The 13,443-nt window shown below is 35.7% G+C and overlaps 1 protein-coding gene across 3 annotated transcripts in view; it reads left to right on the forward strand.

Moving 5' to 3' along the window:
* The window catches only part of LOC108708338 (merlin), a 56,670-nt gene that overhangs the window by 22,724 nt on the left and 20,503 nt on the right, over window positions 1-13,443 (forward strand). For all 3 annotated transcript variants that reach the window (XM_018246936.2, XM_041582258.1, XM_018246937.2), the window contains exons 6-13: window positions 1,346-1,414; window positions 3,408-3,490; window positions 5,293-5,368; window positions 6,046-6,195; window positions 6,913-6,987; window positions 8,267-8,380; window positions 11,261-11,383; window positions 12,277-12,494. In XM_018246936.2, the coding sequence (XP_018102425.1) occupies window positions 1,346-1,414; window positions 3,408-3,490; window positions 5,293-5,368; window positions 6,046-6,195; window positions 6,913-6,987; window positions 8,267-8,380; window positions 11,261-11,383; window positions 12,277-12,494 (908 nt within the window). The remainder of the gene's footprint in view (window positions 1-1,345; window positions 1,415-3,407; window positions 3,491-5,292; window positions 5,369-6,045; window positions 6,196-6,912; window positions 6,988-8,266; window positions 8,381-11,260; window positions 11,384-12,276; window positions 12,495-13,443) is intronic.

The following is a 13,443-nucleotide window of genomic DNA, read 5'->3' on the forward strand; positions in this document are numbered from 1 at the left end:
ACTTGACTAAATCACCCTCCTATTTTATGCTTTTCATTCAGATATTTATTATGTTAAGGTTACATAAGAAATAGTTGATTATTAAATATACCAATATAAATTCTCTCATAAATCAATATAATATTTAAGTAATATTTTCCATGGAACAAAATGCTAACAATGATATTATGAAAGTAGATCATAATGGGACAATATCACCAGAAGTAGACCTCACATTAGTAAAGTATCGGCACTCCTGCTTTACATCATCACCAGATCTTAATCCCATACCCTCTGTCTGCTTATATCCATTAGAAACAGTGGCTTGGCAACTTTATATTGCAGTTTACCTAAATGTTTAATCCACTATTTTGGATTCAACCGAACCCCCAAATCCTTTGCAAAAGATTCAGCCAAATACCGAATTGAACCCGAATCCTAATTTGCATATGCAAATTAGGGGTGGAAACATTTTTTACTTCCTTCTTTTGTGTCAAAAAGTCACCTAGTTTGCATATTAATTGCAAATTAGGATTCGGTTTGGCCGGCAAAAGGATTCGGCCGAATCTGAATCCTGCTGAAAAAGGCCAGATCCTGGCCAAATCCTGAACCATATCCAGGATTCGGTGCATCCCTAATGTGAAAGAATGAATTATGTGTCCCTGGGCCCCCCTAAGTTCCCTGGGTCCTGATGCAGTGGTATCTCCTACACCCCATATAGTTATGCTCTAGTTTCTACCCTTGTAAAAAAAACAGAGCATGAAATTGCATTGACAGATAGCAATGCCTAGAAAGGGGGTTCCCATCTCAGATAGTTAACTACTTCATGACCACTGTATAGTTATGTTGCTCTGGAATCACAATGTTCTAGCACGATCTGTGTCCAATGAAAACAGGAAAGGAGCTGTGTGAGCACAGCTACTGCAGGTATGTACATTTATATACTGTTCTGAGGACATTCAGACCTGAAGTGCCTTCGCCCTGTGGGGTAGATGAAAAAAAATACAGGGGGAGATTGTGATTGAAAGGCATTATTCCATATTTATACAAGTGAAGCTTTCTATTGATCACTGTGGAATTTGGAGCAATTACTACCAGATTTACTCCAACCCAATTTTCATCCATTTGCCATGAGCGTGGTCATTTTTTTAGCATCACTTGATACACTTCCCTGGCAGTCCATATGGATTTTTGCAACAACAAAAAGAAAGATGAACCGCAAGGGTCATGCAAAATAAAGTACAGTGGGGTACAAATACAGGGACAGCTTTTTCAGTAGACATAGCCATTGACACAATGTGGCATTCTGTATTTTGAAGTGTCTTTAATGATAACATTATGAATACCTTCCCAATTTTTATTTTAGTATGGAGACTACAACCCAAATATTCACCAGCCTGGTTTCCTCTCCAAAGATGAGCTTCTGCCACAACGAGTAGGTTTTCTTTTTGTTTTGTGAATTGGTTTTTAAGGTGAACTTTTAGAGTCTTGTAGCCTAAACATTTTGAAACCATATTTTGGTCTTTCTAGCTTACCTCATCCTTCATCCTGGAAATGAATACTAATCCTGGAAATATGCTAATTGTTAGGGGCACATTTACTTAGCTCTAGTGAAGGATTAGAATGAAAAATACTTTGAATTTCGAAGTTTTTTTTTGGCTACTTCGACCATCGAATTGGCTACTTCAACTACGACTTCGAATCGAACGATTCGAACTAAAAATCGTTCGACTATTCGACCATTCGATAGTCGAAGTACTGTCTCTTTAAAAAAAACTTTGACTACCTACTTCGCCACCTAAAACCTACCAAGCACCAATGTTAGCCTATGGGGACCTTCCCCATAAGCTTTCTAAGCTTTTTTTGATTGAAGGAAAATCCTTCGATCGATGAATTAAAATCCTTCGAATCGTTCGAACGATTTTTCCTTTGATTGTTAGATCGAAGCATTTGCGGTATATCCTTCGACTTCAATAGTCGAAGGATTTTACTTCGAGGGTCGAATATCGAGGGTTAATTAACCTTCTATATTCGACCAATAGTAAATGTGCCCCTTAGTGTCCTTAGCCACAACAAGGCGATTCATTCATTTATTAATTTCATCTTCTAGTCTGTCATTTCTATTACTGACTGTGAAAAATCCTAAATTGGACATCAAAAATGATGAAAAAAACAACATATAAATAAATAACAGCTAACAAGTATCTCAGATTACTGCTGTTAGCCTAGACTCAAATACAATAGTGACGTTTTTTTTTGTCTTGTAGCATTAGTTACAGTTCTATTAAATAGATATCAACTGACCTTATAATGCTCATGAAATAGATATTTTTCCTGCAAATTAATCATTTTAGCTTTAACTGACTGAGATGGGACAATCAGGTTGGCAAAAAAGTCAGGTTTAGAAACTTCAACTAACAAATACTTACAAAAACAAACCTCTCAGCAAAAAACGACCAATATGACCTATAGGTAACTTTTAATGTACATTCATATTTTAAAAAGTAGTTTTTTTGTGTCAGTATCACTTTACGTTTTTCAGTCATGGTGTTGGAGCATGCAATACCTTCTACGTCCGAAAACATGCTGCTCTCTTACAGAGTTTTAATGAACGTAGTAATATAACTAAAGTTATCTCTTTCTTGAAACAATTGATATGCTTCTACCTAATCCCTAGACTGTATAAAACATCTAAAGCTATCAGCTTTCTCTCCTGAATATAAAAAACATTTTTCTCATGCCCTTGGTACCATATTTTATCTAAAGGGTACTACTACATATCATCTTAAAGCGGTTATTCTCCTTCATTTTAACTTTTATTATGATATAGAGAGTGGTATTTTGGGACAATTTGCAATTGGTTTTAATTTTTTATTGTTTGTGGTTTCTGAGTTATTTAGCTTTTTATTTAACAGCTCTCCAGTTTGAATCTGGTTGCTAGTGTTCAAAGTATCATAGCAAACATGCATTGATTTCAATAAGAGACTGTAATATGAATAGGCGAGGGCCTGAATAGAAAATAGCAATAACAATACATTTGTAGCCTTACAGAGCACTGTTTTTTAGGTGGGGTCAGTGACCCCCATTTGAAAGCTGGAAAGATTCAGAAGAAAAAGGCAAAAAATTACAAAACTTTACAAAATAAATAATGAAGGTCAATTGAAAATTGCCGTTCGATATTGCTTAGAATTGGCCATTCTATAACATACTAAAAATTACCTCAAAGGTGAACCGCTCCTTTAAAGGTCTTCTTTCTAGATGTTAGGAGTATTTCAGATTATTTCTTATAAACCACATTTTCACCCTCACATTTCCTGAAAGATAATATTACCTAATACAGCATCACAGGTAATTTTAGAACCCAGGGAAAAGCATTATTAACTTGCCTTTGAAATCAACATCAAACCCATGTTAGTATGTTAATACAGGTTCTGCAGCAGTATCAAATGACTTCAGAAATGTGGCAGGAAAAAATAACAGCATGGTATGCTGAACACAGAGGAACTGACAGGTATTTATAGTTATCCCTTTCAATCAATCAAATTGTGTCAGGATGAGAGGTACTATGGGGTTACATGAAAAAGTGAATTAAGACGACTCTTGTATTTTAATGTTAGAATATTATTGTCAAGACTTTTTACATAAATCACAGCATTAACAAACAGGGAACATTATTTTTTTTTACATTTAATATATTCTCATGTATTTTAGGGGCAGATTTATCAAAGGTCGAGGTGAATCTTCGAATGAAATTTTTTTTTTAATTTCAAGCTATTTTTTTGTGTACTTCGACTAGGGAATAGTCCAAATTTGATCTGAAGTTGAAAAAAATTCGGAAATTCCAATATCAAATATGTACTGTCTCTTTAAAAATTCGACTTTGACCATTTGCCATCTAAAACCTGCAGAATTGCTGTTTTAGCCTATGGGGGACCTCCTAGAACCTATCTGGAGTCAATTGGTGGACTTTGAAAAATCTGAAGTTTTTGGGGAAAAACTTTGAATCGAATCTGATCGAAGGCGATATTCCTTCAATTCGTACGATTCAAATTCGGCCGAATACGGACCTATTCGATCGAAAACGGACTTATGCGACCAAAAAAAACTTCGACTTAATTTCAGTTGGTCTATTTGAATTTGAATTCCGAAGTTATTTCAATTTCGAAATTTGACCCTTGATAAATATGCCCCTAAGTGTTGCAACCCTTCCCATGGCCAGATCCCTAACTCCATGCTCTTTTTGACAAAATGCAATGTTTTATTGACTTGTTACCATTCTCCACATCTCACTGATTTTTAAGGTTTATTTATTAAAGGATGAGTTGTTTTTTTACCCAGAAAAATTCGAGTTTTCAAGGGTATTTTTCTGGGAAAACTCACATTTTCAGATTAAAAAAATTATTGAAAATCTAAATAAATAAATACATTTTTCAAGATGTATTATACACCGAAGCTGGAAATAACTCGTACTTGAGGTCATGTAGAAATCAATGGCCTTTTGAAAATATCTGTAACCTTCTTCATGTTTGGGTTTTTTTCTCTGGGTCTTGCTAGAAAATTCGAGTTTTTTTTTTTTTTAACAGAAAACTCCATCAATTTGAGTATCCAAGTTTTTCACCCCAATTCGAGTTTTTTCATGGATCAGAAATCATTTGAGTAGTGAGTTTATTCGAGGTATAAAAAACCTCAAAAACCTCTAAAACTCGACCTTTGATAAGTAACCACCTTAGTGTTAGCTGTGTATGCAAGGTGGAGTTATGGAAAGTGACACCATAAAAGTGTTTTTGGGGGCCTGTGTTAAGTGTGGATGCATGAGGAAGGCTGAGAAAACAGTTTAAAGGGTCTAGTTGAACACTGCCTCTCTGTGGAGGCTCTTATATTGTTTCTGTACACTCCTCAGAATAGGTACACACTTGTGTTCTAACAAAGCACTTTAGCAAAGAGTTCATACAAAAGAAACAGCTGGTCAAAGAGCCCTGCCTGTAAGAACTTGCAAACTGAAGAGGTTGGAAACATGACTTTGCTTGTGAAAAGAGTTCATCCATAGTGTCTTCCGGGGTAAGGCAGTACATGTAAAAATATTCGTTTACCTGTAAATATATTTAGAAAGTGATTTTTGAAAACTACGTGTGGAAAGCCTTTGCATCTGATAGCTAACACTGGTACTCAATTTCATTAAGGGAAGTGTTTACCTTAATAAATAAAGAGCTGTGTAAAAAGCAGTGCAGAAACTGTATTTCTGTAATGCTTTTTATACAGCTAAATATGCCCATTTAAATAGCAATTTTTGATAATATGTTTCTATTTTTTTAGAAATGAAGCAGAAATGAACTACCTGAAAATTGCTCAAGACTTGGACATGTATGGCATGAATTACTTTCCCGTCTTAGTACGTGAAACTTTTTAGTGCATAATTAGAAAATGTTGCTGAAAACTTTTTAATAAGCCAACATAAATGCTTTTACCTTGATCTTATTATATAAATGCCTTGTATATAAATATAATATTTTATATTAAATATAATAAATGGTGCTTACTGATGTCATCAGTTATTCAGTGATGCAATTTGTGTCACATGACTCACTGAAACTTGTGTATAATAAAAAATAATGTACCCCCTGTTGTAAGATATTAGAAATATTAGTATATCAGAAGTCACCTCTGAATTCCATGACCTGTAGAAAAGCACTTCGGCCTTCAGCCTTGTGCTTAATACTTAACAATCATCATATAGACAAATCATTATATGTTCACATACTTTCTCCTCCTTAGATTTTACTGTAATAGTAGACTATACAATATATACGCTCTCTCGCTCTCGCTCTCTCTCTCTATACAGTATATATATATATATATATATATTTATATATATATGAGAATTATGATATACGCTATGTCAGTCATGTATCATGGACCTGGTGGTACCATGAAAATAATCTTGAATGACCAAAAATTATATAAAACATTCATGGACCTTTCAAAGTCGTCATTCGATGTTTCAGTCCATAAAGGGAGTATTCCTTAATTCAAAAAATTGCTACATTTTCTAATGTCTGTGTTTTGTAGATTTATTACCAGCAAGCCAATACAGACTCTGCAATCCTGCTTGGAGTTAATGCAAAGGGTATCCACATCTTTAGCAAAAATAATAAAATAATGCCATCAAAATCTTTCAAATGGGGGGACATCAGCAACATTTCCTACAATTATAAGAGGGTGAGTATCCATGCATGAAGGCAAGATGTGATAAGATTGTTTCTAAAACTTTGGCTTTGATTAAAAAAATTATTCCATTATGAATCTATCACGAGAGACCATAATGAAATTTTAAATTGGTTAATTAAAGAAGACAATAATGAAATCATTTTACAAGTGCTGGTTCTGTATTTAGGCCTGGAGAATGAATTGTGAAAATAATGATGACATTTTTTTTTACAAAGGATTATAAAGCAGTGTTATATCTTTTTAATGAGTATTTTAAAAATTGTTTAATATACACATAAATAAATAGATAACAAGAACATGAGATACAGTATACAGTGGTGATGAAGGGTCAGATGAATCCTAAGATTATAGTTGTGGTTTGGTGTAGTTCATTCATTTGAAACATAATGCATTGGCTTCCTTTTACAACAGCATAACATGTAACTGAGCTCATGTAATAAAAGGCACAAAGTTCGCACCAGATCAAGTGAACAGTTGCAGCTAATATTTGCATTTAAACAGGTGACCAGTAAATGCTAAGTGTTCTATTTAGAAGCTAATGGTTACAATAACTGGTGTTTATTAGGGGCAAAACTAGGTTTCCATCCTAAGATTCCTGCTGTCTTGCATAAAAATGAGTAAAGGGTTTCTTCATTTTAAATCTGATGTGTTTGTGATCCCACTTATTTTATGTCCCCCTGCTTAAGCTGTACTGTATTTTTATTTTAGCTGAAGATTGCACCCATTAACAGAAAGGATGGCGTTTTCAAGTTTTATTCTCCAGAAGATAAAGTCAATAGATTGGTGAGTTCATTTTGAAGACAACCCAACTTTGTTATTAAATTAGAACTAGTTTAAGGGTTTTAGAGGAACGTATTCTATGTAAGCATGTTTGGTTTATCATGTATATGCAGCATATACAAACTACTAAGTACTCTATATTCCCTTTTTCTTGCTTCTTCATATCTCATTAATTTTAACTTCTAACAATCTAAGAATTAACAGTGCTTACTGCAATTAACAGAAGTACTTTTGTTTATTCAGCCGCCAACCTACGCTTGGATTTCAGATAATAGTAAAAATGCTTAAAATAAAATATTTAGATGCTTCATAAAATTCTGTTGTTTGAAGTAAGAGGCTGTCAATCTAAAAAGGTGATAAGGCAAAAGATAATGTTAATCTCTATTACCCATATAGCAAAAATAAAATGCTTGTGGCGTAATACAATAAAAGGTTCAAAGTTTCATACTAGTCTAGTCTATAGCAACCAATCAGCAGGAAGCAATTACTGGTTTTAGTGCCATTTATTACATATGGGGGAAGAAATCGATACAGAACAATTTCCATTCACTGCAATGGGAGGTTGCACAAGTAGTGCATATTCTCTAATAAGCTCTTGGATCATACGAAAGTCAGTTATGTCTTCAAGGAAAGGCAGATGGGAGTATTTTATTTCTGTAAAATTTGTAGATAAAGTATTAACAACCAAAACAGGACACCCTCATGTGAGCAAACAGCAGCACATTTTTGTGTAAAGCCAAGTGTTTTGGGTGCCATTTTAACACAGCTGTGCAGTTTGAATTTTGAGTAGCTTATGAGGTAGACAGTGCTATTCAGAGACAATTTGCAATTTTGCTTGCATTTATTTTACTGTGTTTTTTTATATTATTTAGCTTTTTATTCAGAAGCCCATAAGTTTGGAATTTCAGCAGATATCTGGTTGCTATGTTCTAACAATAATAATTACACTGTAGCCTTAAATTCTTTTTGGCCGCCGTGTTAGTGACCACATTTGAAAGCTGGAAAGAGACCGAATTATTATATTTGGTGCATCCCTAAAAAATAGACAGTTTTTTTTATTGGTCTTCTGTTTTTTTTTTCTTTTTTACCTAATGGAAAAATTAAAACTATAATGTATAATCATTTTCTACTTCTGTAACTTCTGTGTAGTTATTACAGGCACAGTTATCTCCTAAAGGCCCATGTTTAGTTTTAATCAGCTAGCAGGAGGTCAATGACTTGCATTAATATACTGTTATACTGTAAATATATAGGTTCAACCCTGTCAAGCATTATTTTGCAGATTCTGGATCTCTGTATTGGAAACCATAACTTGTTTATCACAAAAAGAAAAGTAGATTCAAAAGACATCCAACAGATGAAAAATCAAGCCAAACTAGAAAGGACAAGAAAAAAGGTAACTTTAAGAACATCAGCATTATCAGTCGTAAAAAGAGCAGATACATGGGAGGGAATTCACTAAAGGGTGAATTTCCGCCTCGGAAGGCTCTGCCACACTCAACTTCGTCAGACGTTAATTTGTATCGCATATGCTTATTCATCAAAATGTGAAGTTACGCCTCGGCAGACGAACGCTGGTAAAGTTTCGCCAGTGAAAATTTGTCAGCATGAGCATTTCATGGCGAACTTTCACTAGTGTTCATTTCTGCCTAGCGAAACTTTGTTAACACACTTATGCTTAGGTCAGTTTGAATAGGGCAGGTACATATAGGTCATATATATGTATTTATTAGTGATGTTGGTGAAATTGCTTGAAGTGGCCAATTATTAAACATGTCAAGGAAGCAAAATAAAGACAAAATAGATCCTCTATTGTCCTAGACATGAGCCCACCCTAAAATAAATGTGGCATGACCCTCAAATGGTTAATAAAATTGTTTTAAAAAAAATATATTTAACAGTTACAACTTTAAAAAACACAATCCCACTTTAAAATATGAAAAAACGCCAGAGTTTTGTCATTTTTTATGACTTTTCGGCATACAGGATATGATGTCACTGACATTAGATTGAAGAGGATCTAACTTCATCTTATTAGTTTGCCAAGTATAACCAGTGAAGCAGACTCTGGTGAAAAGGGAAACGTACTGGAAAATCACTTTGGTGAATTTTAGGAGTAACGGTCGTTCACCTGAGAGAAAATCGCCTTGCGAAAGGGCAGATTTGTGTTGACGGGACAGTATACCCTTTTTTGCAACATTGGTTTAATGAATATGATGCCCAAACAGACCAATTGTGTTATCAAGGTGCCCATTATAAAAACTATGAGTAAGCTGGATAGCCCTTGATATGGGAAACAGTAGGAGGACTTCCAGCTCACTGATCCCAGTATCCAGCGCTTACAGTTTGAAACCAATACAGGCACTAGCACTGAATGCAACCACAGACGTGGTACCAGAGAGTCTATTACTGGTACAGTACCAGGTGCAACCGTCAACGCAGTATATGTGTGTTTACTTTACTGCATCAAGAATTGACTTACAGTGATGCTAATAGCCATACAAGTATTTGTCAATTATATAAACAGTGCAGAGGCTGCAGCACTATTTAAGAGAATGGACATTAATTTCTTAGCTAGAGAACATAGCAATTCCTTTCATCACTAATGGGTTTGAATTTTTTCCAAGTAAACCTACCTACCTATCTACCTAACTAACTACCTATCCTCCTCTAAACTATTTTTCCTACCCCCCTCTTATCACTACACTCCATGTAACAGGTGTCTGTTTGAATGTGACCATTACTTCTATATCAGCAATTGATACATTTTTGCTACTTTGTTGCTATTTTTCTATAACATAGTTATAAGTAGAGCTGTGTGATTTTGCTCTGCATAGAGATGCCTGACTGACTTTTACGCCTCTTACCATGCATTGTGAAGGTTTTCTACACATGCAGTGTCATGTTTTGTTACACTCTCACACTCACGTGTGATGATGTCATGTAAGCACCTTTCCTGCCACTACATGTTTTTAATACAACTGTATGTATTGTTTTCTGCACTTTGACAAAAGCTAGAGGATTAGCTAAAACATTAGTCTCCACCCTATAAAAAACCTAGTGTTTCACCTTAACTCCCTGACAGTTCAGATTTCTGCTTTGCTATGGATTTTTTCCTGAACTGCACTCAGGCCAGCAGGACTTCAGTGACGTGAGTGCTGGCTTTGTGAACTGTATATAGTGAACTGTATATATATATATATATATATATATATATATATATATATATATATATATATATATAAAATGGTTGCTGGTATCCACACTCTTTTCTTATTAGAGCAGGGGTGCACGATCAATATTGTAGATAGCGGTGTGAAGGATCAGCACTCACCCATTAGCTTAGTGAATGAAGTGTTGTTTTATTGAATACACAACATTTTTCCCCCAAGTGGGACTGAAACGTCGGATCTAATGTTGTGTATTCAATAAAACAACACTTCATTCACTAAGCTAATGGGAGAATGCTGATCCTTCACACCAATATATATATATATATATATATATATATATATATATATATATATATATATATATATATATATATATATATATATACAATTCCAAAGGTGCACTCCGTAGACCAAGGCAGTACCTGGGTGCTGAGGGTAGATAGAGCTTTGCAAAATAGCGGCACTCACAGGGGAGAAAACAAATGAACAAAACTTCGAGTTCAATAAAAATCTTTTATTACAAGAAACCCTGTGAGTGCCGCTATTATATATATATATATATATATACATAGTCCCAAAGGTGTAACCTCTGTCACTACCTGGGTGTCAGCAAACAAGATATGGAGCAAAGACGATCACGGCACTCACAGGATTTAGTGTTAAATCAGCAGGATTTTATTATATCTCAGTGAGAGCATACGGAACACACACCATAATCCTTGAACAACGCCTGGGTGCCAGCCTGGAGAAAGGTAGACATCTGGAAAGGTAGACGGCACTCCAAGGATATATCAACAACAATTTTGCTGCCTCTGCACCCAGGCACATTTACCACAGTTATCGAGAGTGCCGTTATCAGAGTGAAAAAAAAAAAAAAAAAAAAAAAAATATATATATATATATTATGGGGATGCAATCTTTGAAATCTTTGGTGGCTCAGATTGTCACTGCTAATGGGCTATTGTCACCTAGGGCTTGTGAAGAAGCACAAAACAAATAGGAGTTCTAATCTATGTCTTTGTTAAGCTTTAGTTCTCCTTTAATGGATGCTCTTTGTTTGGACACTTGCACTCATAAAAGTTGAATCAACCTAATTTTCGTAGATAGAGCACCAAAATTTAATAAGAGAAAAACAACTCCGTGAAGATGCAGAGAGAGCTAAAGATGATATAGAGAGAAGGCTCTTTCAGCTAGAAGATGAAGCAAGGCAAGCTAACGAAGCACTGGTAAGTGTCACAACTCAGGCTCAATTATGCAACCATCAAAAGCAGCCCCTCATCTAGCAGGGTTGGATTTTTCCTGATGATGTAGTTAATGCAGCAGTGAATATTCCCATCCATGCAAATATCTCACTTAAAAATGAGAAGAAGAATTTGGCATATCCCTATTGCACATTATATTATCGAGGGTCCATTAGAAAATGTAATAAAGAATCATTTTGGCTTCAATATATATACATATTGTTCCAAGATTCCTTTTTTCAGATCCTGAAATCTTGGGATCTAAAATAACACAGAGGGTAGGAAAGAAAAGATGAATAAACAATGCAGAGAGACGCAACTAAAATTTCTTTAGAGGAGAACTAAACCCCAAATAAGCTTCTACCTACTACTCTAGAGAGTCCCCCTCCCTGCTTCCCCCCGCATAGTTTATTACCCCTGAAAGTGTCCAGAATACATTGCTCACATATTGGTGCAGACCGAAGATCCGGAAGATGGCGCTCATGAGCTCCGTTGCGCTTACTCTGCACCAATATATGACCGATGTATTTGGGATACTTTCAGGGGTAATGAACTATGTGGAGGAGCGAAGCAGGGTGGAACTATCTAGGGTAGTAGAAAGGGGCTTTTTAAATTTGGGGGGGGTTTAGTTTTTCTTCAAGGGCAGTTTATCGTCTGGAGCCCAGTATAAGGTATATTTTGGATCCCTTATGACAATCTTATTAGTATTAAATTTTAGTTTTAGACATTCATCTATGGCAGAATCCCCTGTCGTTGTATCCTCCTAACCCCTTAAAGGTGCCATTGTACCTTTAGTTGCCAGATGTGTGGCACAGGTAGCTGTACCACACATTATTAAATGAACCTGTAGCTCTAATTGCATGATATGGGTTTTACAGATTCATTCGAATGAAGCTACTGAACTAATGGCAGAGAAAGCACAAATCGCCGAGGAGGAGGCCAAGCTTCTTGCTCAAAATGCAGTTGAAGCAAGGCAGGAGATGCAGCGCTTGGAGATAGCCGTACTCAGTAGTAAAGAAGAACTGCAACTGATGGAGCAAAAGATGAGAGAAGCTGATATGATAACAGTAAAACTTATGAAGGAATCAGACAGACGGTAAGCATTATAATTTGCATTAAAACAAAACCTGCCTCTTCCATATATGTCTCAGTACATATGGACATAATAATAAAAATTTTAATGTTCAACTACACTAGAACCTGTGCACTGGCAGGCTTACTCAGGGAGTAAGAAGGTGGCCACCTTGTATACAGACAAACCTATCGTCCAGTCTGCCTCTATCGGGTGCTTAAATGCAGACAACAGAACTGTATAGGGTACAAGCGGTGACCAGTTTGCCTAATTAAAGAAAATATAATTCCATATAAATATATAAAACCATAATTCTACATAAACATTTCTATATAAAGAGAAGTAACTTTCCAATATACATTTATAAAACATTTTCAGTGCTTTTAAAGTTATTTGTAAAAACAATTGCAATTGAAAGCAGCATTTGCTTAACTCCTGGTTGATACTTTTAAAAAAGTTGCAGGTCTGCTAATCAGCTGCTTGTCTTGTTGTCTTGTTTCAAAAGTCTGAGCCATCAGGGCATAGAATAGAAATGGACAAACACTGCTTTCAATAGCAATACATATACAAATAACCTAAAGGATAAGTAAACCTTTGAAATAAGTGAAGATACAATTGATGAGGGTGCTCTTCTAAGCAATGTACATTAATTATTATTTTTTTTAATTCCACGATATTAAAGGATACATTGTAATGGAAACCGATTGTCTTCGCCAAGATGGCGTCCAAGATGGCGGCCTCCTGGATCCTGCTGGTCGCAGCACTATGACATCAGCGTCTTTTCGCCCTCGGATTGGTCGCCGGCGTCGGAACGGACGCCGGCGTCAGAATGGGCGCTGGCGTCAGGACGCGTGCGTCAGCGTCCGCGTCATGACGTCAGCGCGTCCAAATTGGCGCCAAACCCAGGCCTATTTAAAGCAGCTTCAGACTCTCCTCAATGCCCAATTATAGGTTTTCGCTTGCTGATTCCTGG

Source organism: Xenopus laevis, chromosome 2L (genome assembly GCF_017654675.1).
Source record: "Xenopus laevis strain J_2021 chromosome 2L, Xenopus_laevis_v10.1, whole genome shotgun sequence".
NCBI classification, from domain to species: domain Eukaryota; kingdom Metazoa; phylum Chordata; class Amphibia; order Anura; family Pipidae; genus Xenopus; species Xenopus laevis.